Genomic DNA, 24543 nt, shown 5'->3' on the forward strand with positions numbered 1-24543 from the left:
GTCCGGAGCGGGGAGATTGATGAGCCGGGGTGAGTCACCGCTGAACCGCGGCAGAGCTGCCTCCAGCGGCCGTCACATCAAACCGTGCATTCCTCAAAAAAAAACAGGGGTTCACCCGCACGGGGGGGGGGGGGTTCCCTGATGCTGTAAAGCAGTTCAAAACCAGAAACGAGCCGTGCATGGTTTACCACGATGATACGAGGGCTTATCAAGCGAGCCCCATGTACGATGGTAAGAAACGCGGTGGGATGCAAAGCGTTCTGTCTGGAACCTTGGGGCTTCGATGGAACTTTCATCTCGTTCTACAAAGTGCTCGCCGGGTTCCAAAACAGAACCGCTCGCGTTCAGTGGATATGCAAGATAATAATACTTAAAAAAAATACAAATCTCTTGTAAAAATGTCTTAAAAACGAAACTCTTTGTAATTCTTTCTTAGATAACAGATGTGCGCAGCGAGGGGGGCGTTGTAGCCCAGATGCGTGTTGCATCCATACCCTGTCATAACGGAAGCAATTCAACCTCTAATCGGGGGCGAATCCATCCGTTATGTTTTAGCCAAAAGGGTTGGACCGGTCTGCGCATGAACAGACGCGCTGTGCCTTTAAGAACCCCCTCCCCGTGTTCCAGGCAGTCAGGTGTCTTCAGTCCAGGTCTCCTGCCTCTCATCAGCGCGGCGTGACGTCAGGAGCTGTCCTCGACGGCTGGTGCTGAAACAAAATGGCTGTGTGTTGAAGGGAGGCGAGCTGAGCCGAGCGGAGCCGAGCCGAGCCGAGCCGAGGGAGCGAGTGTACCTGCAGGAGCAGCCACGGCGTGCCACCTCGCACCACGCCACCGAAACGCGATTAGAAATTATAATCCATTCAAACACACGCACAGCATCGCCAAAGAGAAGAACCAGCGCGGCGGAGAGTCCCGGGATACAGACGCCAAGAGAGCCAGCCATGTCCCTGCTCTGCGTCGGCGGTAAGCAGAAAAACTACCCTGGGGTTTGTGGAGTGAGGCAGGGAGGCAGGGAAGCAGGCAGGGAGGCAGGCAGGCAGGCAGGGAGGCGCGTTACATGCGCTGGCTGTTTTGAATTGTGGTTTGTGTTTGTTTCTGACACGGTGTTTTTGAAAGCTGCTGTTAAAGTGGTGTGCGGGTGCATTCGCTGCTGCTCCGCGGACTCGTACACAGAAATCCTACACGGCAGCATCGCGGGATTGTAACCCGTCACTGTCACGGGGATCCGGAGAGAGAGGAGCGGGCGACGCCTGCCTCCAGAGCTGCTTTGAAATGTGCATCGAAAGAGAGGAACGCTGTAAATCAGAGAGGATGAAAGAGGATGCGGCTCCAGCGATCTGCCGTGGTGGGGTGGGTTCAGACGAGGATGCGCTTATGACTATTAGGGTTATGATTATTGATTATTATGATTATTATGGTTGTATCTGATTTTATAGGGCGAGTAAAAACACGGAAAAAAAAACTCTGCGAAAAACATTCAGCTGAAACTAAAATGCTGGCGCGTGAAATAAACAGGAGGAAACAAACAGAAAAACAAGAGCCGTGTATTAATCACAAGAGGAGTCCTGCTGACGGCTTACTAGCGAGGAAACACGGGGGAGGAGAGGAGAGGAGAGGAGGAGAGGGGAGAGGAGGGGAGGAGAGGGGAGGAGGACAGGGGTGGAGAGGAGAGGAGGGGAGAGGGGAGGGGAGAGGAGAGGAGGAGAGGGGAGGAGGAGAGGGGAGAGGGGTGAAGAGGAGAGGGGAGAGGAGGAGGAGAGGGGAGAGGAGGACAGGGGTGAAGAGGAGAGGGGAGGGGAGGAGGGGAGAGGAGGAGAGGGGAGGAGGGGAGAGGAGGACAGGGGTGGGGAGGAGAGGAGGGGAGAGGGGAGAGGAGGACAGGGGTGGGGAGGACAGGGGTGGGGTGGAGAGGGGAGAGGAGGAGAGGAGGACAGGGGTGGGGAGGAGAGGAGGACAGGGGAGAGGAGAGGAGGGGAGAGGAGGACAGGGGTGGGGAAGAGAGGAGGGGAGAGGGGAGAGGAGGACAGGGGTGGGGTGGAGAGGGGAGAGGAGGAGAGGAGGAGGGGAGAGGAGAGAGGAGGACAGGGGTGGGGAGGAGAGGGGTGGGGTGGAGAGGAGAGGAGAGGAGAAGAGGAGAGGGGTGGGGGGGTCTCTCCGTCCTCGGGGCTTCCATTCTATAATATATTCTATAAACTCCACATGTTGTGCTGGTGGTACACCTCGTATGCGAATCTGAGAATTGCATTATTCTGTGGCGGTCCATCACCGCTACCTTACCGTGGTGTAGCCAAGACACGGGTCCTGTCGACTATATAGACCCCGACAGACATAGCCTCGCAGGCTCCACTGCACGACGCGGGTATAGCAGGTGCTTTATAACACAATAACACGCCCACTAAACTAGAATATCGCGTTGTTATTATTATTATTATTATTATTATTATTATTATTATTATTATTATTATTATTATTATTATTATTATTAACAAGGCACTGACAGAAGGAAAGTGATGATGCCGCTGCCCGAGCATTGATTTCCATTGATTGATTTCGCTGCTGTTCTGCTTCTCGCTTCAAATTCATCTGCTTCCTATATTTAGAATCAGGTGCTTTTTAGTAACGAGAGGAGCCTGACGCGCCTCGGGGCTCGCCGGCTCTCGCACCGAAGCGCTGCTTGTGTGAATTCCGGGGGGGGGGGGTCATCAAAACAGAAGTTACTAATCGTGCAGATCGATGTTTAAGGGGGGGGGGGGGGCGTGTAGAGAATAGAGGAGGGGGGACATGGCAAAGACGAGAGAAAACAAGGGTGTTGACCAAGCAATGGCGCTTTATACACGAAGAGGATTGTGAGTGTGTAAAAAAATAAATAATAATAATACTAAAATGGATTCCCAGTGGAAGGACTAATTGCACTTGTGTTTATGTGTTATTCTCAAACATCTGTGTGGCAGGGAGTCCGGGCCGCAGTGCGTGGGTGTGCAAAGGATTAGGTGTGAGTGTTTGCTTGCTACAGGCGTGGATATGAGGGAATAATGGAGGGAGGGTTTTATTAAAGCTTGAGTGTGTGTGTGTGTGTGTGTGTGCGTGTGTGTGCGTGCGTGTGTGTGTGTGTGTGTGTGTGTGTGCGTGCGTGTGTGTGTGTGTGTGTGTGTGCGTGCGTGCGTGTGTGTGTGTGTGTGCGTGTGTGTGCGTGTGTGCGCGTGTGTGTGAGTGTGTGTGAGTGTGTGTGTGTGTGCGTGTGTGTGCGTGTGTGTGAGTGTGTGTGAGTGTGTGTGTGTGTGCGTGTGTGTGCGTGTGTGTGTGTGTGTGTGTGTGCGTGCGTGTGTGTGAGTGTGTGCGTGTGCGTGTGCATGTGTGTGTGTGTGTGTGTGTGTGAGCGTGTGCGTGTGCGTGTGCGTGTGCGTGTGCGTGTGCGTGTGTGTGTGTGTGTGTGTGTGTGTGCGTGTGTGTGTGTGTGTGCGTGTGTGTGTGTGTGTGTGTGTGTGTGTGTGTGTGTGTGTCTGGGCGGGTATCAGGGAGTGTTGCCTCTGCGTTCATGTCTGTGTTCAGCAGTGCCCAGTTTGAGTGCGCACGCACAATCTGAATTCTAGAATGGAGAGCGATGTCGGTATTCTGAATCGAACAGCAAAGGCGCGTCCCTGCTTTCATTCACAAAAAACGAGCAAGACCTTTCACACACTCTCTCTCTCTCTCTCTCTCTCTCTCTCTCTCTCTCTCTCTCTCTCAGAGTAGCAGTCATTCATATGCAAATTACCATTCTCTGCCTGCGATATTTGTTAGAGCAATGCTCGGGAGAACCTCCTCGACCGTCATCACTCAAGAAAATATCAAACAAAATGTGTAGCCTACTGTAAATAGAAATAAAAACGCACAGCTTTTCAATGATGGGCGTTCCCAAGGAAACCCCGGCCGCTTCTACCGGATTCTATTGTATAATTGCGGGGTTGTGTTAATATGGGAGGCGCTGCACGGCATTAAAGGAATTGGCAGCGTGATGCAGCAGCCTGGCATTATAATATCACAATTTCAGGACTGCGCGCATTGTTTAATAATGGGGTTTTAATGAAAACAGTAATTGTTTGTAAGCATGGTCATGGTCTCTGCAACGCCTCGTTGCGCCGTGCCGTGACGTCACTGCCATGCTTCTGCAACGCATCTGTGCCGCTACCTCAGAACTGAATTGCAGTTGATCAGTCAGGACCACTGTCTTTAATAACTGTGAGGAGGGCGCGACACCTTTATGTTGATGTAAGAATGACTTGAAATAAAAGGAAACACATCGCATATAAACGCGTGTGTGGGGCAGCCTGGTGTTCGTGAATGCAGTAGCGCACGCAGCTGTGCATTGTACACACCCTTTGTCTGCATGTTACGTTTGTTTGTTAAGCGATATCAAACATGCATGTACATTTACTGCAAGACAGTGAAACAAACAAACAAAAAAACAAAACCTAAAACAACAATACAACATATATCTAGAAAGAATCATTTTTAAAAACGGCTCGAGTTATGATGCTGAATAGCTAGGAGACGGTGAAAACTTCAAAGCCTTTTATTTTTTATTTATCGATGTGTGTGTATTATTTATTGATAAATAGCGGTGCTCTGTGTGTGTGTGTGTGCGTGTGCGTGTGTGTGTGTGTGTGTGCGTGTGCGTGTGTGCGTGTGAGAGTGTGCAGCTGGCGGCGCGAGCCCGTCTCCTGCTCAGGGAGCAGCTCGAGATATTTTTTTTTGAATGAACCCGCCGCGTGCCAGCCTCAAGAACATACTGACTGACAGAAAACGAACTCTGCTCGAGCCCTCACCCGTCCCTCCGTCTCTCTGTCTGTCCTTTTTTTATTCCGTCTACTTTTTCATATCTCGATGTATTTATTTGTTTCCAAAATGTACCTTTTTGATCATTTAAAGTGTACATTTCTGATGTTCTAATCTGGTATTACCTTCATTTTGTTTGTTACTTTTGTTTTTCTTCTCTTACCTCAGCTCAGGTAAAGGCCTTGTCCTGATTAAAACCTCGCTTTTCTTTCTTTCTTTCTTTCTTTCTTTCTTTCTTTCTTTCTTTCTAGACCTTGTCCTAATGTTGTATATATGCTTGTATATATTTTGAATGTGTACACTTGGCCCCTATCTTTAAGTACACACACCGCGGCCGAGCAGGTAACACGACGTCGCAGGGCAAGTTGTACGGCCGGTGAGTTGCCGATTGATAAATTGCTTTGATTAGTATTTTGATCTTTTATTATTAAGCAGCAGGTCTTTGCTTTGATTAATGCAATACCGTCTTCATTGAGCGACATGGAAAAAACGCCCTGTATCGACGGATTACAGCAGCAGGTTTTTAGTGGCCGGAGCATTTGGGTTTGTTTCAATATTGTAGAGAGTTTTTTTTTTTCACTCGCATATTTCAGCTAGGAGCAATAAATTTAAAAGCGTGCCTGAGCTCAGTGGTAATTACAGACTATGTACTCGGACTATTAAGCTTTTTGATCATATTAACTTTTGCGCAGTTTGTCAAGACTATGAATAATGAAAGCAGGCAGAAAGTAATGGTTATGAAAAGTGTAGTCCCTAGAGTTTTATAAATCCACTCCAGTATATAACATTAGGACAGTTCTGCACTGCTCACTATATATTGCTATATATAGTTTTATAAGCGTTTTCCTATGGTCAGTACGGATATTCAGAATTTTAAAAAAATGTGCATCCGAATATATTTTCCTCTGGTTGTTGTAAAGGTGTGTGAATACCAGTTTGTCGAGGTTGAGTTTTGTATTGGGGTCTGGGCTGCAATGCAATGTCTCTCTCTCTCTCTCTCTCTCTCACACTCTCAGTTATTTTTAGCAGCCGGAGTGTGGACGGTTCTGCTTTCGCTTCAGTGACTGCAGAGATTAATAGAGCGAGATGGAGGGTCTGAGCACTTGCGAGGAAACCATCTGGAGGAGAGAGAAAGAGAGCGAGAGAGAATAGAGTTTGAGAAAGAGAGTGGGTGGGAGAGAAGGAGGGAGGGAGTGAGACCTAACGGATGTACTAGCCAGTGCTCATTTTCTTATTGTGGATATATGGTAACATTAGGCTTGTTGTACCAGTAACAGCTGTTTAATCAGATTGACTTGCAGACGAACCCGTGTCCGAGGGGTCCTTGCAGAGGCACCTCTTCTTTATTTTTTCGCAGCCAGGAATGCTCTACAGATTCAGTAGATTAGAGGCATCTGAGGGGATTAATTCAGAGGTTGAATATGAATCTGCAGGGTTTGTCAGCAGGGCCAGGCATTAATAATGTATGGAGTGCTATCGGGAGTACCATCAAAGACTTTGTTAGGAGGAGATGAGTGCGATTTTGCACTCTGCGGTGGCGGGGCGGCCCCCATAGACGCCTGGTCTGGGATCCATCAATATCTCAACCAGGAGGGACTCAGTAGAAACACTAACAAGAAACGTAAATTAATTAGTTGCAGCTAGGGGGTGATTATAATGATCTGCACTAAAACCTGTAACCCTAACCATTTTCCTCCCACTGTATTCACTGTGTTCAACAAACTTCAATAGGGGGTTAGTACAGAGTTACACTGTGTTCAACAAACTTCAATAGGGTGTTAGTACAGAGTTAGTGCAGTAGTGAGATCCTGATTGCAGTCCACTTTCTAACCCCCCCAACCCCCCATCCTCTCTATTTGTGTTGCAGTAAAGAAAGCCAAGCTGGATGGACCCCAAGGTGAGTGTCTCCCTTCCTCTCTCACTCTCTTTTCATTCCTTTCCCCTTCCCTCTCTCTTTTCCTCACTGGCACACTCCTGTTTTCCTCTGTTTGTTTACTGATCCTATCCTGCCTCTCACCCTCTCTTTGTCACTCTGTCTACCTCCCTGTTTTTTTCCTTCCTTGCTCACTGGCACGCTCCTGTTTTTCCCTCCACAGAGAAATTCAACACGTACGTGACTCTCAAGGTGCAGAATGTCAAGAGCACGACCATCGCTGTGCGGGGGAGCCAGCCGTGCTGGGAGCAGGACTTCATGTTGTGAGTGTACTGGGAGTGAGTGTGGAGTGTTAGTCTCTCCGCTGCTCAATTCGAGTGCCGCAATGGCGGCGAGCCGTTCAGACTGGACAAGTCATGAATGTCAGAGAGACTTCTTAATGATCACACGGCTGTGTCTGAGGATAGACCCGTCACATCTCATCACATTACATTGCCTGTCAGAGAAATCTCAGGCTGGTCGTTAGTGTGACATAGATTACTAATCGGTGTAACAAACGAGAGACGTTACTGGTTTAGAGTTTAAAGGGTTAAGCATTTGAGAATTATTCCTCACCCTTTAAGCATTCTCAGGTGTATGCGGGTGTGACAAGAATGGCTGAGTGGGTGACGTCAGACCAGAAGACAGGAACACAAACGACAGAGAGATGTGGAGTTTGGTGGAGCTGAGCGAATGCTTTCGCTCAGCATTTAATGAATAAACAGACAGAAAATAAACGTTTGTAACAAAACACAAAAAACAGGACACGGCACTTGCGCCAAAATAAACAGACATACAAAACGACTAACCACTAAACAGACGGTGCAAGACAGACGAACAAACACGGTGAGTGAAAACACTTATCTTTACGATTTTACTTTACTTTTACTTTATAATACCCTCCGTCTCCTAACCCGTTCTCCACTCACCGAACACCAACCCCCAGTGAGTGAAAACATGCAGCTTTTATGCAGTTGTACCGAGATTCGATTGCTAGTCAATCATTCAATTGGAATCTCGGTACAACTGCACGTGAATTAATTAAAGTGCAATTCCCCGTGCTCACATATTACTTTTTACTTGCACGTGATGTGATGTGCCATCCCCGTGCCTAAATACAAATATACAATTTACACACACGTGAAACACAGACCGCTTATATCCCGTGTACCAATGCCTATACACCAACATTTACACACAACACGTAACATATAACACACACAGGGGGGGCACTTTGCCACAGCGGGTCAGTTGTATATGTTGTGCAGTGTAACAATGCTCTTATTATATTAATCATTCAGCCGTCTTATCTTTTACTGTTTCTCTAAGTTGTTTGGTATATTATTAATTGTTTATCTGTAAAGTGCTTTGAGGTGATTTTCTCACGAAAGGCGCTCTATAAGCAATACAGATTGATTTCCCATTTACACAGACCTGTTCACATGCAGTCTTGCACGCATTAATGTTGCGGAGCGTCGTAAAAAACACAAATTCTCAATACGTGTAAGTTTGAAAGAGTTTAATCCTCAAAAGATAAGAGTGTTTGAATAGAATGTCTCCGAGTTCCAGTGTTCTGTGCACCTGTTGTATCTGCAGTGTGAATATTACAAGACTTCCAGATCCACTGCAGATGATAATGATAAAGATGCTCACTGATTTGGGAGTCTCTGAGAGTGTAATTGCAGCCCCACATTATTGACAAGGGCAAAGCTCTCAGCCCCTGTCTCGCGTTTCCCCGGCCCATTTCTTTTTTTATCTTTTCTTTTTATAATCGTCTCTCTGTGTGTTTCTGACCTCCCTTTTCCCCTTGAAAGTTGTTCTTGCTCGTTCCGAAGGCAGGGTCGAGTTTCTGCTGTCTGCCTGGTAGGTGACACGGGGAGGAAGGAGTCTTGACAGGCTCACAGTAATAATGGCTATAACATAAGCCATGCGATAACCAAAGCTTTAACAGGTCCGTGTTCAGGATCTGTTTCCCAGAAAGTACTTGAGGTAATTTCATTAAAAATGAAAAAATATTGAAACATGATAGGACGGGCAGCTTACTGACAAAATAATGTTTTCACTATGTTTTTTAAAAATGAAAAATTTGTCTCCCCTGTGTGCAGTGAGATCAGTCGGTTGGACCTGGGTCTGACAGTGGAGGTGTGGAACAAGGGGCTGATCTGGGACACCATGGTGGGCACTGTGTGGATCCCCCTTCACAGCATCCGCCAGTCCAACGAGGTACTGCAGCTCTCACTCCTCCTCCGTCACTCACTTATTCACCCTCTCATACTCTCACTTTCTCTTTCAGTCTCGCTGTCTCCATTTCACTCCCACTCACTCTTCAACACTGACAGTCTCTCTCTCTCTCTCTCTCTCTCTCTCTCCCTCTCTCTCTCTCTCTCTCTCTCTCTCTCTTTCAGTCATTATTCATTCAAAACTAGTTAATACTGGCAAGTCTTTGATTAACAAATGTATTAATTATTTATTTTGATTGCTAATTCAGAAAGGGTATTCCTGCAGTGAATCATGTCTGTACGCATGTCTGTCTGTACGTACCCTACTGTATATCTTTGTCACCACAAGCCCCAGTTTGAGGAATATGAGTGTGGGCATGCATTACAAGCAGTCGTTCTCTCTTCTGTGAATGCAGGGGTGTTATTTTGGCTGGGAAACTGAAGTCAGCGTAGTGTTCAGCTTGTTCAATTCAGTGTTTTATTGTTGTTCTTCAAATGTATTTTTTTGTCTCAGTATTTGATGGCTGTGCTTTTAGCAACAGCTTATAAATGTCTAGCACATCCACTTTGAAACTTAACCTAAACATTGCCTGCCTGCCTGCCTGCCCGCCCGGCCCCCTTGCTTGTGGGACACATTTCTAAGGGATGGCAGTGTGTGGCGGGCTGCAGGACTGTCCTGTTGGATGCTGCTGCCAGGTGGTGTGTCATCATCGCGCTCGCTGCCAGTCTCTCTGATCACTGTGAATCCAGGCTGGACGAGACTCAGGCATGACTCAGCTGCTGACGCGGGCAGGGTGGGGAAGTGGTCTGATTTTATTCAATAACTTATTATTCAGCTGGGGGTCACTCCCAAAGTCACCCTGTTCCACACTGCTCGATATGGAGAATGACTTCATGTATTTTGTGTGAATGAAAGCACCTCTCTCTCTCTCTCTCTCTCTCTCTCTCTCTCTGTCTCTCACTTTCTCTCTCTGTCTGCTTGTAGGAAGGGCCGGGGGAATGGCTGACCCTCGACTCGCAGGTCATAATGACGGACAACGAGATCTGCGGCACGAAGGACCCGACCTTCCACCGAGTCCTGCTGGACACACGCTTCGAACTGCCCCTGGGTAAGAGGGTTGGGGTTGATTCATTTTATTAGGCGAACATTTTTGCAGCTTAGTCTGGTGTCTGAAGTGATGTTTGTTTCTCCCCTCCTGCTGTGCCTCTTCTTCCTGTTTCCTGTGTCTTTCCCAGATATCCCAGAGGAGGAGGCACGCTATTGGGCCAAGAAACTGGAGCAGCTGAATGCCATGAGAGACCAGGATGTAAGGCACTGCCGTGGAAGTGGGGAAGGGGGGAGGGAAGGTCTAGGCATGGCTAGCATTCTGGGTCTGCAGAAAGACTAAGAGCAAAAGCGGGCTTTCTCCATAACTGATTAATTAATGTATGGATTGAGACAGGATTAAATGGGTTCTTTACTTAGCTGATTAATATGGGATGGGAGGAGTGCCCGAATGAAGAGTTGAGAGAAACGGAGAGAGAGAGAAAATATTTAAACCGAGGTTGGGTATTATGTCTGCTCTCAGTGTCTTAAGTGTGTCTGTGTGTCTGCTCTCTCGCAGTATGCATACCAGGCAGAGCAGGAGGGGCCGCTGCCAGTGCCAGGGACTCAATGCTGTGAGTATCTCAACTAACCCCCTCACCCCCTCTCTCACTGTTTGATTGCCATGCTTCGCCAGGCTTCTTCTATCCTTTCATATGGGGTGTGCAACATTGGATCCCTGGACCTTGAGAAGTAAACAACCCCCAGCACCTCCTGGTCTCCCAGCCTCCCACACTGTACATGTGTGTCTTTATTTACTGTATCGATTATAACACAGAGTAAGCAGTGGCTAAACTGTGGTATTTGAACCCAGCTTCATCGTCTAGGTTCCAGTAGCCTCACTCACACAGTCCCAGTAACCTCGGCTATGGCCAGTAGACACACGCTGGGTTAGATAATAAGACTGCCTGTGTTGTACTTGTAATGATCTAATTTCTTATGCAAATGTTAACCTCCTGTTCTTCGCTCTGTTTGTGATGCAGGTAACTGGAGTCTATGGGGAGATCAGCAAAGTAAGTATCCTGCTTCACTTGTCACCTTGTTTTTATAACAAATTCCACACCAGGTTGGTAAAACTATACTTCAGGGCAGCTTTCTGGCTACTAGTTGTGCCCAGATTTTATAAAATACATTTCTGTGCAAAGTCCAAGCAACACACAACGGAAATTAGTTAGTTACACTGACAAAAACGCACTCCGAAACCTTAGTCTACTGCTTGCCTTGGATTCTGCAAAGCTGGATAATGTCCCCTGAGGCCCAGCCAGTTAGGGAGCATCTCTTAACTCCCTCTTGTGTTCGCAGATGATGACCCAGACAGCGCAGTGGACGACCGGGACAGTGATTACCGCAGTGAGACCAGTAACAGCATCCCGCCCCCTTACTACACCACCTCCCAGCCCAACGCCTCTGTCCACCAGTATCCCATGAGGCACCAGCAGCAGGGCTCGCGGGACTCCTACACTGACTCTATGTACAGCTGTGAACTCGATTACTCCGACAACCAGAGAGGGATGAGGTAATCGCGTCTAATCTGAGTCCTCTAGCCTGGCTTGCCTGTTGAGCTCCCCAGTGCGATCCTGAGAAGCATTCGAAAATATGCCCGGGTGGGCGAGGGGGGTCCCCATGAGACACCAGAGCCACACATTAAAAACGACTCTGGAATCCTGAGAATTGGGGTTTAAAAAATCTTTGGTGTTTTAATGGGATATATGGTGATTTCAAAAATATTGAAATGTATTCCATCACAATCTTAAGGGTTTACACAGTGTAAGTGGGTCAGTTTACTTAAATAGAGTTGAACAGCTATTGGGTTATCTGGTGTGAATTTGGCTGCCTGACCCCCCACGAGAGCCAGAGCATATATTTCGAACCCTGACCTCTGAGGGAAGTGAACAGCTTGTGTTACTGGTAGCAGTGTCTAGGAAAGGCACAGAGAAGGCAACTTTGTGATGTATGATTCAGAACCGGTTACAGCCCCAGCACCTCGGCAATGCTGAAATGTTTTTTTTTATTTTTTTAATTGCATTTTGCATTGCGTGCCCTGGCATCCGTAGATGCTGTAAAACCCAGAGAACAGATTTCGTACCAGCCGAGGTGCTGACCAATACAATCAAGCTGCTCTTTCTGAAACATAGTTGAAAACCTGGCTCTCCCTGAATCTGCTTGACCACATGCTTGATGAGAATGGATTTTCTACCTGTTTACCTGCAGACAGCAATGCTAGAGCGTAGCTCCCTCCAGGGAAGTGGGATTCTGGAGTTCAGAAACTGATATGGTGAAGATTTTTTGTTGTTTTTTTTACACTTTATTAACGACATACAACGAGCAATCCAGCGGAAAGGGCAGGGTTTAGGACCAATTTTCTAAATGATTTGCACCCCTCAGGGTTACCAGATTTAGGGGCAGCAGCATTACGCTGTATTAGAAGACCCCCAGTGCAGCTACAGCAACACAGCGCAGGTTACTGACGATGACTACACAAGACACTGTGCTTATTCTCATGACCCCACTAGCCAGGGGTCCTGATGTGCTGTTTTTCTTTTTTAATTGAACCCGTGCCACTCAGTGGATTGCTCTGCACCTCCCAGATGGCTGCAGCAGTGCACGTTAGTGAGCAAGCGAGCGCACTGATGACTGTCTGTCTGTCTGTCTGTCTGTCTGTCTGGCTTGTGGGTACTGATGTTGGTCCTCTCCTCCCTTCCCTGGCAGAAGCTATGATAGTTTAGACTCTGCCACCAACGGCGGCAGCGACCTGGAGTCTGTCTCGGGGTCTAGCCGGCGGACCAGTCGCCAGTACTCGCTAGACAGTAGGCAGTCCCTGTCTGATAGGTGGGTCCCAGCCTCCTCCTCCTCCTCCACCTCCTCCTCTCCTCTCCTCGCTAGCCTTGTGCCTTCCGCCAGACTGTACTGCTGTACTGTGTCAGTGGACTTGTCTTGTAGTTGAGCTGGTAGCTGTGTGCATGCGCGCTTCTCTCACTGTTTTAATAAATCTCTCTCTCTCTCTCTATCTCTATTGGGTTACTGTGAATATCTGAAGGTTCCGCTGGGAGACATTTTAAGGGGGGATGGGTACACGTGTGTGAGTTGTTCTCTAATTGTTTTCTAGCTGCCAAAGAAACAGCTTAGTTGCAGGAAGAATCATTTTTATTAAACATTCTGAGTTAGCTAGTTTGAGTAAATTCTAAGGATTCTGTTCCTCAGAAATCTTGCTTGTGCCTAAATAGGGGTTTTCCTTCCTTCCTGTGTTACAGGCAATAGGGTCCTCCCTGAGCCTGACCATCACACTGTGCGTTTTTTTGTTTTTTTCATGCATCTCCAGCACTGTTAATAGTGTAAGATTACCTGCTGCGGATGTGAAACTGTGGAGCATTTGACGATCCAGTTTCAAAACTCTCTTTAGAAGTTGTGCACAAGGGCCAGGCTTGCAGGGTTTGAGTTTGAGTTTTTGTTGGTTTGAAGGCAGTAATGAGCAGAGCTCTCCCCTGACTGTGGATAGATATCCCAGCCAGTGTGGTTTCACTCAGCCTAACAACGCTCCCTCTCTTTCTTTTATACATTATTGATAACCAGATAGCCCTCCTGGATAATTAGACCCGAGATCAATACTAGAAAATGCGTGTGTGTGTCTATGTGTCTCTCTCCCTCTCATGCTATCTCCTGCAAAAGCCTCATTCATTACAGTTGATAAATATTATACCTTCCAAATTGCTCCCTTAATGACCTACTTCTGTTGAGAGAGAGGGAGGGAGCAAGGAAGGAAGGAAGGAAGGAAGTACCACTATAGACTACGGTTTAATTGATTGGAAGTCCATTTCTTTCTTTCTTGCTTTGTTTGTTTGTTTCTTTCTTTGTCTTCCTTCTCTCTCAGCCCCACAGGGAGTGGTCTCGACGCTTTGCCAGTAGAGTTGAGGTACCTCCCAGATGAGTGTGTGTCAGCTCTGCTCCAGTATCTGACTCTCTCTCTCTCTCTCTCTCTCTCTCTCTCTCGCTCTCTCTCTCTCTCTCAGCCCCACAGGCAGTAGCCGCTATGCCTCCTCCGCAGAGCTGAGCAGGGGCAGCTCCCAGCTCAGTGAGGATTATGAGAACGGGAGCCTGCGGGGCTCTGGGCTGGGGGAGGACCTGGAGGGAGAGGACTCCTACCACTCCTGCCACAGCTCCGTCAGCTACGCCAAGGAGTCTACGGACTGGGATCCCGAGGACGAGGAGGAGGGGCTGGGCGAGTACAGTGATGACGGGGGGTACCCCAAAGAGGGGGGCGAGGGAATGGGGGTGGTGGAGGGAGGTCTGTGCGAAGACGGGGAGGAGCAGGACGCCATATACGAGCCTGACGACCTGTATGACGAAGAGGAGCTGTATGAGGACGAGGACCTGTACCCCGCAGAGCAGACCCCAGAACAGACCCTCTTCCCTCCCGCCGAGCCGCCCACCCCCACCACCACCTCCGCTCGCCCCCCCCTGGAGAAACAGCCCTCCCTGCAGCAGCAGCCCCAGCCCCCCTCTCAGATTCCCCCTCAGCCACCCTCTCAAACCCCCTCTCAGGCCCCTGCCCCTACCCCTGCTGTCACTGCCCAGCCATCCTTTGAAGCCCCCCCCGTCATGCAGGAGACCCCCATCCCTTCCCCTTCCGCTGCCATGGACACTGCCGAGCAGGAGACTGAGAGACTGCCAGACAGGTAGGGGGCACGGGGTGCTGGCTCTGTTCTTGCTGTTGTGTTTTGAATTTATAGATGGGGAAAAATGAATGTGTAAATAACTGAAACACTGCATTTCCTTGTCCTTCTCTCCTCCTGTCTCAGCTATGGAGTGGGTGATGACAGCCAGGCCTCCATGTCCAGAGCCAAAGCTAACTGGCTGCGAGTCTTTAACAAGGTCCGCATACAGCTGCAGGAGGTACGAGGGGCTTAGAGGGTCACAGACTCAGTGGCACAGATTACACCTGAGAAACACACACACACAGCGATAGACACACAGACAGACACAGTCACAGAGGACCTCTATGGTCACAAGGACACACACACACACACACACACACACACACAGACAGACTTAGTGTTCTTATAAAAGCACTCACACTCCATGTTTATTTGTGCTGTTCTTTCTACCTTGTCTTCATATAGTTTTATACTTTTTTTGGTTTGTTCTGTGTTTTCAAACTGTTTGCACATTATTATATAATTTTTTTTTATTTTTTTTTATAATTATCATTGTTGATTTTCACGTTTTTGATTTTGCTTCACGTTTTTTGTGTGCATCTTTTTTGTTGTTTTTTTATTTCAGTTTTACGCGGTATCCATAGCGATTTTCATATTGTCTGATTTTGATTGGTCGAAACTGGAGCAGACACACAGGTGGGTGTGAGAGTTTGGATCGGTGTGTGTAGATTGCAGCAGGTGTGAGGATATCCAGAGACAGAGAATGCAGTCAGCTTGCAGGCCCAACAGTCGCTTTGTTAGTAGAGGCGATACAGCGCCTACACACATGCAGTCCCACGGCCTCATTAACAGCAACTGCACAATAGATTGCACCATTCCAGTTTAAGTCTTTCACGAACACATCTTTATCAGGTACCTTGTTAATATGATCACGTTCAAGCTACCTGTCTGAGGAATCCATTCCCAAACCCTCCTCCTCTGTATATTGTGTATGCAAGCACAGTGTCTCCATGTCAGTTAAGGTGCAGTTCTGTTCGCCGCCTGCCCTGGGATCCTGCAGCGCCCTCTGCAGGTAAGGGCCTGGTCTGCCTGTGGCTCTGGGGGTGATTGCTGGCCCCTAGAGGCCTGAGGGGTCAGTGTCAGTTTATCTGTACCTTGAGGAGGCTCTGCTCTGTGTGAATCCTGACTCTCCCCCCTCTCCCCCTGCAGGCCCGTGGAGAGAGTGCTGGGGCGCAGTCACTGTGGTTTAAAGGAGGGTGAGTAACACACACATTGACACACTCACACGCTCACTCACACATATACACAGACACACTCACACACATACCTACACTGGCACACTTAAACTGCCTGACGCACACATACACTCACACACATGCTGGCATTTACTTACGGTAACTGTCACACACTACCTGATACACACGTGCTAACGTTCGTTTTATATATAAAACCCTCCCATTGCAGAGCACTCTGAGCCACTCTGAGTTTTACTGTGAGCTTAGTGACAGCTGAGCTACTGTAACTGAATCAGACAGCAGAGGGAAAAAAACTCACAGTGAACCCTGGAGCTGCTCACACTGCCAGCATTGGAGGCTTCTTACTGTCAACCCCATTGAAGAGTCAGAAAACAATGGAATTGTATTATTATTATTATTATTATTATTATTATTATTATTATTACAGTAACCCCTGATGGCTCTGTCTCTCTCTCTCTCTCTATCTCTCTCTCTCTCTCTCTCCGTGATCCATCCCTTACTCACGTCTCTGAGACTTTGGTGTGTGTGTGGGGGGGCTGTCTTGAGGTGATTAGCCTTGGTGCCAAAAACTCTCAGAGTGAAACTAGTGAGGGAAGAAGAGAGAAAGAGAGGGGGAGACAGACTGGGAGGGAGAGATAAGGACCAGGAGGGGATGGATTTCTCTTGTTTTATGTTTTTTTATTTGGTTGGTATTTTTTTAAGGTGGGTGAGGGGGTGCTGGATTTTATACTCCAGAAATAACAATACTGTAAAAATAATACTGTTAACAAAACTGTGTTGCAGCTTCCCAGTGTGTGCCATTCTGCCCACAGTTAAAGCTGCTCTGCAGTGAGTCTCCCCTCTACTCTTGTTCTCTTTACCCCTCTCTGCTGAATTCCTGGCTGATTTCACAGAGCCTGATCAGCACTAACCTTGAACTGCCTTTTACACAAGGGATCATTAGGTAGTCTATGATTGGTGCTAATCACGGGATGCTATTTCTTTTCATTTTTTTATAAGTCTTCCTAGCCAGGAAGAGGCAAATTGACAGTTCATGTTTGAGTGAACTCATAAAGATTACCCCCCCTCCCCCAACAAGTGAATGCTAGATTCTGAATTCCATGGTGTTACAGGTAAGCCCCAGTTGAACAGGGTATTGTGAAACCTATAGCCTGTGGAGAAACTGGGAAAGAAGACCACGGTCCTCGAGACAGGATATAGCTTAGTATTTCTTTGCCAGTGATCTTTGTACCCAGTGATCTTTGTAAGGCCTGATTCTACCGGCCCCTTGGTGTGGCTCCCCCTACACAGGGTAAGGTTTGGTTCTTCTTCCCATATAGCCAGGGTAAGGTTTGGCTCCTCTTCCCTTATAGCCAGGGTAAGGTGTGGTTCCTCTTCCATAAAGGGGCATTCAGAACAGAAAATAAGAGGCACTTTTTTACACAGAGAATTGTGAGGGTCTGGAACCAACTCCCCAGTAATGTTGTTGAAGCTGACACCCTGGGATCCTTCAAGAAGCTGCTTGATGAGATTCTGGGATCAATAAGCTACTAACAACCAAACGAGCAAGATGGGCTGAATGGGGCCTCCTCTCGTTTGGAAACTTTATTATGTTCTTATGTTCCCCTATAGCCAGGGTAAGGTGTGGTTCCTCTTCCCCTATAGATAGGGTAATGTGTGGTTCCTCTTCCCCTATAGCCAGGGTAAGGGGTGGTTCGTCTTCCCCTATAACCAGGGTAAGGTGTGGTTCCTCTTCCTCTATAGCCAGGGTAAGGTGTGGTTTCTCTTCCCCTATAGCCAGGGTAAGGGGTGGTTCCTCTTCCCCTATAGAGGGGTGGTTCCTCTTCCCCTATAGCCAGGGTAAGGCTTGGTTCCTCTTCCCCTATAGCCAGGGTAAGGGGTGGTTCGTCTTCCCCTATAGCCAGGGTAAGGTGTGGTTCCTCTTCCCCTATAGCCAGGGTAAGGTGTGGTTCCTCTTCCCCTATAGCCAGGGTAAGGGGTGGTTCCTCTTCCCCTATAGAGGGGTGGTTCCTCTTCCCCTATAGCCAGGGTAAGGCTTGGTTCCTCTTCCCCTATAGCCAGGGTAAGGGGTGGTTCCTCTTCCCCTATAGCCAGGGTAAGGCATGGTTCCTCTTCCCCTATAGCCAGGGTAAGGCTTGGTTCTCCCCGCATGGTGTTAGTCTAGCAGAGCAGATGCTGACGGTGGTGTTGCTGTCTTTCCACAGGCCGGGCGGTGCGCTCTATAGCATAGACAGCATGCCGGACCTTCGAAAGAGGAAAGCCATCCCTCTAGTTAGAGACTTGGTGAGAGCTCCAGATAAACCCTACCCTTCTGCCCTTCTACCCTTCACAAATACCTCCTCTCCCCTTATCACTCCCAGCCTCCCTCCACTCACAACGCCCTCCCGCTCTCTCTCTCTCCCTCCATCCTCCTCCCCTCCCCTCCCCTCCCCTCCCCTCCCTTCTCTCTAGATTGGCTCACTGACTCTCCTCTGCAGGGTGTCTGCTGTCTGGAGACTCTCAAACACTTGCCCGCTGTTGCTGCTTCTTTATTTTTATATATTTATTTGATTGTATTACAGTTTTCCTCTGTATTGCTGAGCTGGTGTAGCCTCCTCCTCCTCCTCCTCCTCCTTTCTTCTCTGGCCTTGTTAATCTTGTTGATGCCTCTCTATTTGTTTGTCTGTCTGTCTGTCTGTCTGTCTGTGTGCGACTGTCCTGGGTGTTGTGTTGTTTCCTTTGCTCTGAGCAGTGGAGCTGCCGCGGTTAAGTTCCTGTGCAGTATTGACAGCATGCCTGACATTAAGCCGCGCCGCAAATCCCTCCCTTTTGTCAGCGACATGGTGAGCTCATCACAAGAGGCAGAGCTTGTACTTAAAGGGGCGGCGCATCCTTCAGTGACAATTTAATAACTAACGGGAAGAGGGAAAGAGTTAAATACATTAACAACCATGAACCAAGAGACCTGGCAAGGGGACCTACAGCAAATATAGCAACCAGCCGGGCCTGGTTTAACAGTGAATGGGCCTAATTAACAAACATGTTAACAAATTGGATTTCACATGACTGTAAAGATCAAATATAATGAACTCATTATTTGAAATAATTAGGTGCAGTATTATTGGTTTTGTGCAGCTGGGACAATCATTTAAATGCTCCTTTTATCTAAAACAAAGTCAAGCTTTGCACTCACTTTAGGCCACATATGAGATGACAGGTCTATTTTAATGATCTAGTCAGCATCCGATCTAAATACCAGCATCTTTGAGCTAAACAAAAACCAAAAAAAATACAGCAGAAAGAGATCTGCAAAACAACAGGTCTGTAAGCTGTATGATGGCATTATTGATTCAGGTCCAATTATCAGTTTAATTAGGTGTTAAGGAAAGATTTAAATTGTTAACTCACTGACCGTGAACGCGCCAGGACGCCGCCCCTTTAACTGAGGTCGTCGGGGGGACAAGCCCCCTTCCGCACTGGCTTCCTGTCGCTGCAGCACTTTCAGGAAGCCTGGTTTCCAGCTAATTAAATTAAACAGGAATAGTTTTGAAAATGACACTATATATATCATTTTTTTATTTATTTTTATCATTTAAACCATTAGTTCCTTGTAGCCCTGCCTGCCACTGGTTTGCACTCTGACCACTGGAAACCAGACTCCCTCTTAATGTGCCCCTCTGAACCAGCTTGTTTTTTGGCTCCCCGTGTCTTGCGTGCGTCACGTGTGTCATGTGATCGGTTCCGTTTCTCTGGAAATCCAGACTAATGCACACATAAAGATCCTGAGAAATCCTTCACTGAGTGGCCGCATTCCCAGGCTGCTGATTGGTGGAATCCGGTGGAAGTGAAGCTCGAGCCAAGAGATTCGTCAGATTATCTGTTAATTCATCACACATACTACAAAACCGAGTGAAATAGGATGCTAAAAGGACAAGAAAAGGATACAGAGACAGACTGACAGAAAAAAACATGAAATGTATTAAGATCTGGTCAATTAACAATATAATGAATGTATTACTTTAAACAATTACTACACTGAGTTTATAGACAGTGTATCTATACTTTATGTACTCGCAGACATCTGTTGCTGTAAATATGTCCATAGTTGGACAAAATTAAGTTGTTGCTGACATCTGCAGTTTTAAAGTATATAGACATTCACATGACCAGATCCCCTGCGGATCAATACCAATGGTGCCCACCAGTCCACGAGTGTGATGCAAATATAGCCTTGGGAAGATCTCGAATCTTCCTTCAGGACTGACTTGAATGACCAGGTCTAGTCTGAAAGGAATGGCTCAGACTGCATCCCGCCCCCCGACTCTCCTGCTCTCTGGCTCCCCCTAGCTTCACCTTGCCTACATGACCGTAGTGCTGCTCGGGTTTCTCTCACTCGCCACCAGGGGCCTCAGTGTCCACAGTGCTGCCCAGGACCCTGTCTGTCTGTCCCCCTGTGTGTGGTTCTCTGTGTCTCCAGTAAGCTGGTTTTGTTCTAACAGCTGTCTATATTCCTCTCTCCTCTCCTCACCCTGCTGCTGCAGGCTATGGTGAGTAAAAAGAAAAGTCTACTCCATTATTCAGAGTGCATTGCCTTAAATGTCACAGGACAGCCTGACACACAGTGCTATTATTATTATTATTATTATTATTATTATTATTATTATTATTATTATTATTATTATTATTATTTACATTGAATGAAACTAATGTTTTATTTGATATAAAACCGACCCATATCTCAGATAATCTGTCATTCAGATATGCAATAATGAGTTTGAATTTGTATATATGTACAGTATCCATCACAAAAAATGTAATGCATGAATACATAGAGTCCATTGGGGAAACAGTACTATGCAATACATTGTTCTTATAATTACAGCTATAAATCTAATGGAATCAGCCTCACAACCCACTCTCTCTGTCTTCTATCCTTCTCTCCTTCCCTTCTTTCCCAGTCTCTGGTCAATTCTCGGAAGGCAGGAATCGCTCCGGCGCTCGCCTCCAGCACCCTGAATAACGAAGAACTGGTGAGAGGCTGTGTATATCTGTGTATATTCAGCTGTGCATCTCTGTGTGTGTGTGTCACCTATACAGTGTGGTTTCTGACCCCAGCCTCTCTCTCTCTCTCTCTCTCTGCAGAAGGCCCACGTGTACAGGAAGACCCTGCAGGCACTCCTCTACCCCATCTCCAGCACCACACCCCATAACTTCGAGGTGTGGACCGCCACCACGCCCACCTACTGCTACGAGTGCGAGGGGCTGCTGTGGGGCATAGCCAGGCAGGGCATGCGCTGCTCTGAGTGCGGGGTCAAGTGCCACGATAAGTGCCAGGACCTGCTCAACGCAGACTGTCTGCAGAGTAAGAGACTAGGAGGGACTGTGGGGAAAAGTGACACCAAGGCATTGGCCGAAACATTTCTCTGCTTGACTTGCTATCTTCTGGTTTTGCCTCAATAAAAGCGATGAAGGAACTAGCTGAAACATTAGCTGCCTCGCATACACGCATTCAATTCAAAAGGTCTTCATCATCATGACCCAAAATACTGGCAAAGTTAGTGCATCCAAAATACAGAATGTAATCTTCACAATAAAAGTAGAGCAGATGCACTGAGAGGTCTGTGCTGAGTGTTGGGGTGTGTGTGGTGGCAGGTTCTCATTCTCTCCCCTCTCCCTCCTCTCCTCTCCCCCTCTCTCTCAGGAGCTGCTGAGAAGAGTTCAAAGCACGGTGCCGAGGACCGGACCCAGAACATCATCATGGTTCTGAAGGACCGCATGAAGATCCGCGAGCGCAACAAGCCTGAGATCTTCGAGCTGATCCAGGAGGTGTTTGGGTTGTTGAAGGCGCCGCACACCCAGCAGATGAAGCAGATCAAGCAGAGTGTGCTCGACGGCACCTCCAAGTGGTCAGCCAAGATCAGCATCACAGGTCAGGGGAGAAGGGAGGAGAAGAGGAGGAAGAGGGAGGGGTTGGAGATCAGTACCACAAGTTAAGGGAATTAAAGAACCAGATGTGCAAACTCTGTGAGGTTTCGGTGGAATCTGATTGAAACTCCAGCTTCGTTCCAGCTGGGATTGGCTTCTGAATGTGGTGAGAGAAACCCGGTGTGTGAGTCTAATTGTCCCCTCTCTTCTCTTAGTGGTGTGTGCCCAAGGGCTGCAGGCAAAGGACAAGACGGGCTCCAGTGACCCCTATGTGACCGTGCAGGTGGGCAAGACCAAGAAGAGAACCAAGACCATCTATGGGAACCTCAACCCAGTGTGGGAGGAGAACTTCCACTTGTGAGTGCACACTGCTGCATGCAAGGGGACACACGCACATCACTGCTACACTGTTAATGTACAGGACAGTCTCCTCTTTTTTTGTAACTTTTCTTATGTTCTTAGCTGTGCAGTGAGGAGGCTCTGTTCTGGTTAATGGTTGTCTGTTTGTAATGGTCTCCCCTCCCCTCCCCAGTGAGTGCCACAACTCGTCAGACCGGATCAAGGTGCGAGTGTGGGACGAGGACGATGACATCAAGTCCCGTGTGAAGCAGCGGTTCAAGCGCGAGTCCGATGACTTCCTGGGGCAGACCATCATCGAGGTGCGCACCCTGAGCGGGGAGATGGACGTGTGGTACAACCTGGGTGAGTACGGAGAGGAGAGGAGAAGAGGAGAGGAGAAGAGGAGATGGCGTGGAGGCACTAACCCCAATGCGTGTGTTTTGTTTGTTTGCTGGTTGGTTTGTTTGTTTGGTTCAGATAAGCGCACAGACAAGTCTGCGGTGTCGGGAGCGATCCGGCTGCACATCAGCGTTGAGATCAAGGGGGAAGAGAAGGTGGCTCCCTACCATGTGCAGTACACCTGTCTACATGAGGCAAGTACCTGCACAGCCTGTGTGTCTCAGTCTTGTGCTGTTGCTATTGCTTACCTGAGCTAAAGCAGGTGTGCCCATGTGTAAAAAGGAGATCAGAAAACCTGTTGCATTAACCCCTCACTGCCTCTGTTGTACATTAAACCTTGCTGGCTGACTCTGCCCCCCCGTGTCTGTACTGAGCCCTCGCTCTCTGCCTCCCTCAGAACCTGTTCCACTACGTGACGGATCTTCAGAACGGCGGGGTGGTGAAGATCCCGGACGCAAAGGGGGACGACGCCTGGAAGGTTTACTTCGAGGAGACGCCGCAGGAGATTGTGGACGAGTTCGCCATGCGCTACGGAGTGGAGTCCATCTACCAGGCAATGACGTGAGTGTGGGACGGGACGGGACAGGACGGGACAGGACAGAGGCATCCTGAGGTTCTGGAGGGGGGGGTGGGGGAGGGGGGTTGAGTAGTTTCACTCTTCTTGCTTTGACTCGCTCTTCTCACAGACACTTTCCCTTGTGATAGGAAGGTCTCTCTCGCTCTCTCTCTCTCTCTCTCTGATGATTTGCCTGTGTGGTGGTTCTGTAGTGTAACCCTGTCTCTCTCTCTCTCAGACACTTTGCCTGCCTCTCCTCTAAGTACATGTGCCCTGGAGTTCCCGCTGTGATGAGCACGCTGCTCGCCAACATCAACGCCTACTATGCACACACCACCGCCTCCACCAACGTGTCTGCTTCCGACCGCTTCTCAGCCTCCAACTTCGGGGTGAGTGGCAGAGCTGCAGGGTCCCTCTCTGCACACAGGCTGCCCTGGGAGAGGTAGAGTAGGGGTGGAAGGGCTGGTTTCACACACCCCTGATTAGCATTAATCTTGGACTACCCCTCCTCAAGGTAACATTAGCTACTCCGAGAGTAGTTCTAATCAAGGTCTGTGAAACCTTAGGTAAGTGTTTTATACTGAAACTGAATACAGAGTTGATAAGCTCTTTTTTCTTTTTTTTCTCTACAGAAAGAGCGGTTTGTGAAACTCCTGGACCAGCTTCACAACTCTCTGAGGATTGACCTGTCCATGTACCGGGTAAATCCAGATCACTGTATTAGACAACAGGCACCACAACACTCCAGTGTACTGCAGTGTGAAATATGGAACACAGTCCTGTTTCTATGGCCTTCATGACCTTTTAAATTGTGGGGGTTAAAGTTGCCATGGTTATATGTAGGGATGGAAATAAAACTCCTATTGCATAGCAGGTTTTAATACATGATTAAATTAGCCATAGTGTATAAGTAACATGCTCAGGTGTGTCTTAGTAAAACCAGGTATGGATCAAACTGCTATGTAATGGGAGCCTTTCCATCCCTGTTATATGGGAGGGGTGTTGGTGGGTGTGGTTATTTCATGTAACTCATCTGTCTGCCTGTCTGTCTCTCAGAATAACTTCCCCGCCAGCAGCCCCGAGCGTCTCCAGGACCTGAAGTCCACAGTGGATCTGCTGACTAGCATCACGTTCTTCAGGATGAAGGTGCAGGAGCTGCAGAGCCCCCCCAGGGCCAGCCAGGTGGTGAAGGACTGCGTGAAGGCCTGCCTCAACTCCACCTACGAGTACATCTTCAATAACTGCCACGAGCTGTACAGCCGCGAGTACCAGGCCGACCCGGTGAGCATCGCGGCACTCCATGAAAGCAAAGCAAAGTGGAATAGTGGAAGCATTGGAAAGCATAGCTGAGTGTTGTAAAGCACCCGAGATGTATGGTGCAGCGTATTGAAAACATGGCAAACTGTG

General features: G+C 48.2%; 1 protein-coding gene across 1 annotated transcript in view; it reads left to right on the forward strand.

Moving 5' to 3' along the window:
* Positions 1–683: 683 nt before the first annotated feature.
* The window catches only part of LOC117401418 (protein unc-13 homolog A), a 40385-nt gene continuing 16525 nt past the window's right edge, over positions 684–24543 (forward strand). The window contains exons 1-24 of the mRNA XM_059014924.1: positions 684–963; positions 6683–6712; positions 6912–7011; positions 8833–8950; positions 9932–10055; positions 10183–10253; positions 10551–10605; positions 11014–11043; positions 11333–11546; positions 12740–12859; positions 14038–14703; positions 14827–14920; positions 15892–15938; positions 18143–18221; positions 20876–20947; positions 21060–21279; positions 21619–21846; positions 22058–22199; positions 22375–22544; positions 22659–22774; positions 22978–23141; positions 23375–23525; positions 23769–23837; positions 24193–24417. Of these exons, the coding sequence (XP_058870907.1) occupies positions 942–963; positions 6683–6712; positions 6912–7011; positions 8833–8950; positions 9932–10055; positions 10183–10253; positions 10551–10605; positions 11014–11043; positions 11333–11546; positions 12740–12859; positions 14038–14703; positions 14827–14920; positions 15892–15938; positions 18143–18221; positions 20876–20947; positions 21060–21279; positions 21619–21846; positions 22058–22199; positions 22375–22544; positions 22659–22774; positions 22978–23141; positions 23375–23525; positions 23769–23837; positions 24193–24417 (3327 nt within the window). The 5' untranslated portion in view covers positions 684–941. The remainder of the gene's footprint in view (positions 964–6682; positions 6713–6911; positions 7012–8832; positions 8951–9931; positions 10056–10182; positions 10254–10550; positions 10606–11013; positions 11044–11332; positions 11547–12739; positions 12860–14037; positions 14704–14826; positions 14921–15891; positions 15939–18142; positions 18222–20875; positions 20948–21059; positions 21280–21618; positions 21847–22057; positions 22200–22374; positions 22545–22658; positions 22775–22977; positions 23142–23374; positions 23526–23768; positions 23838–24192; positions 24418–24543) is intronic.

The sequence above is a fragment of the Acipenser ruthenus genome, chromosome 49 (assembly GCF_902713425.1).
Source record: "Acipenser ruthenus chromosome 49, fAciRut3.2 maternal haplotype, whole genome shotgun sequence".
Classification (NCBI taxonomy): Eukaryota; Metazoa; Chordata; class Actinopteri; order Acipenseriformes; family Acipenseridae; genus Acipenser; species Acipenser ruthenus.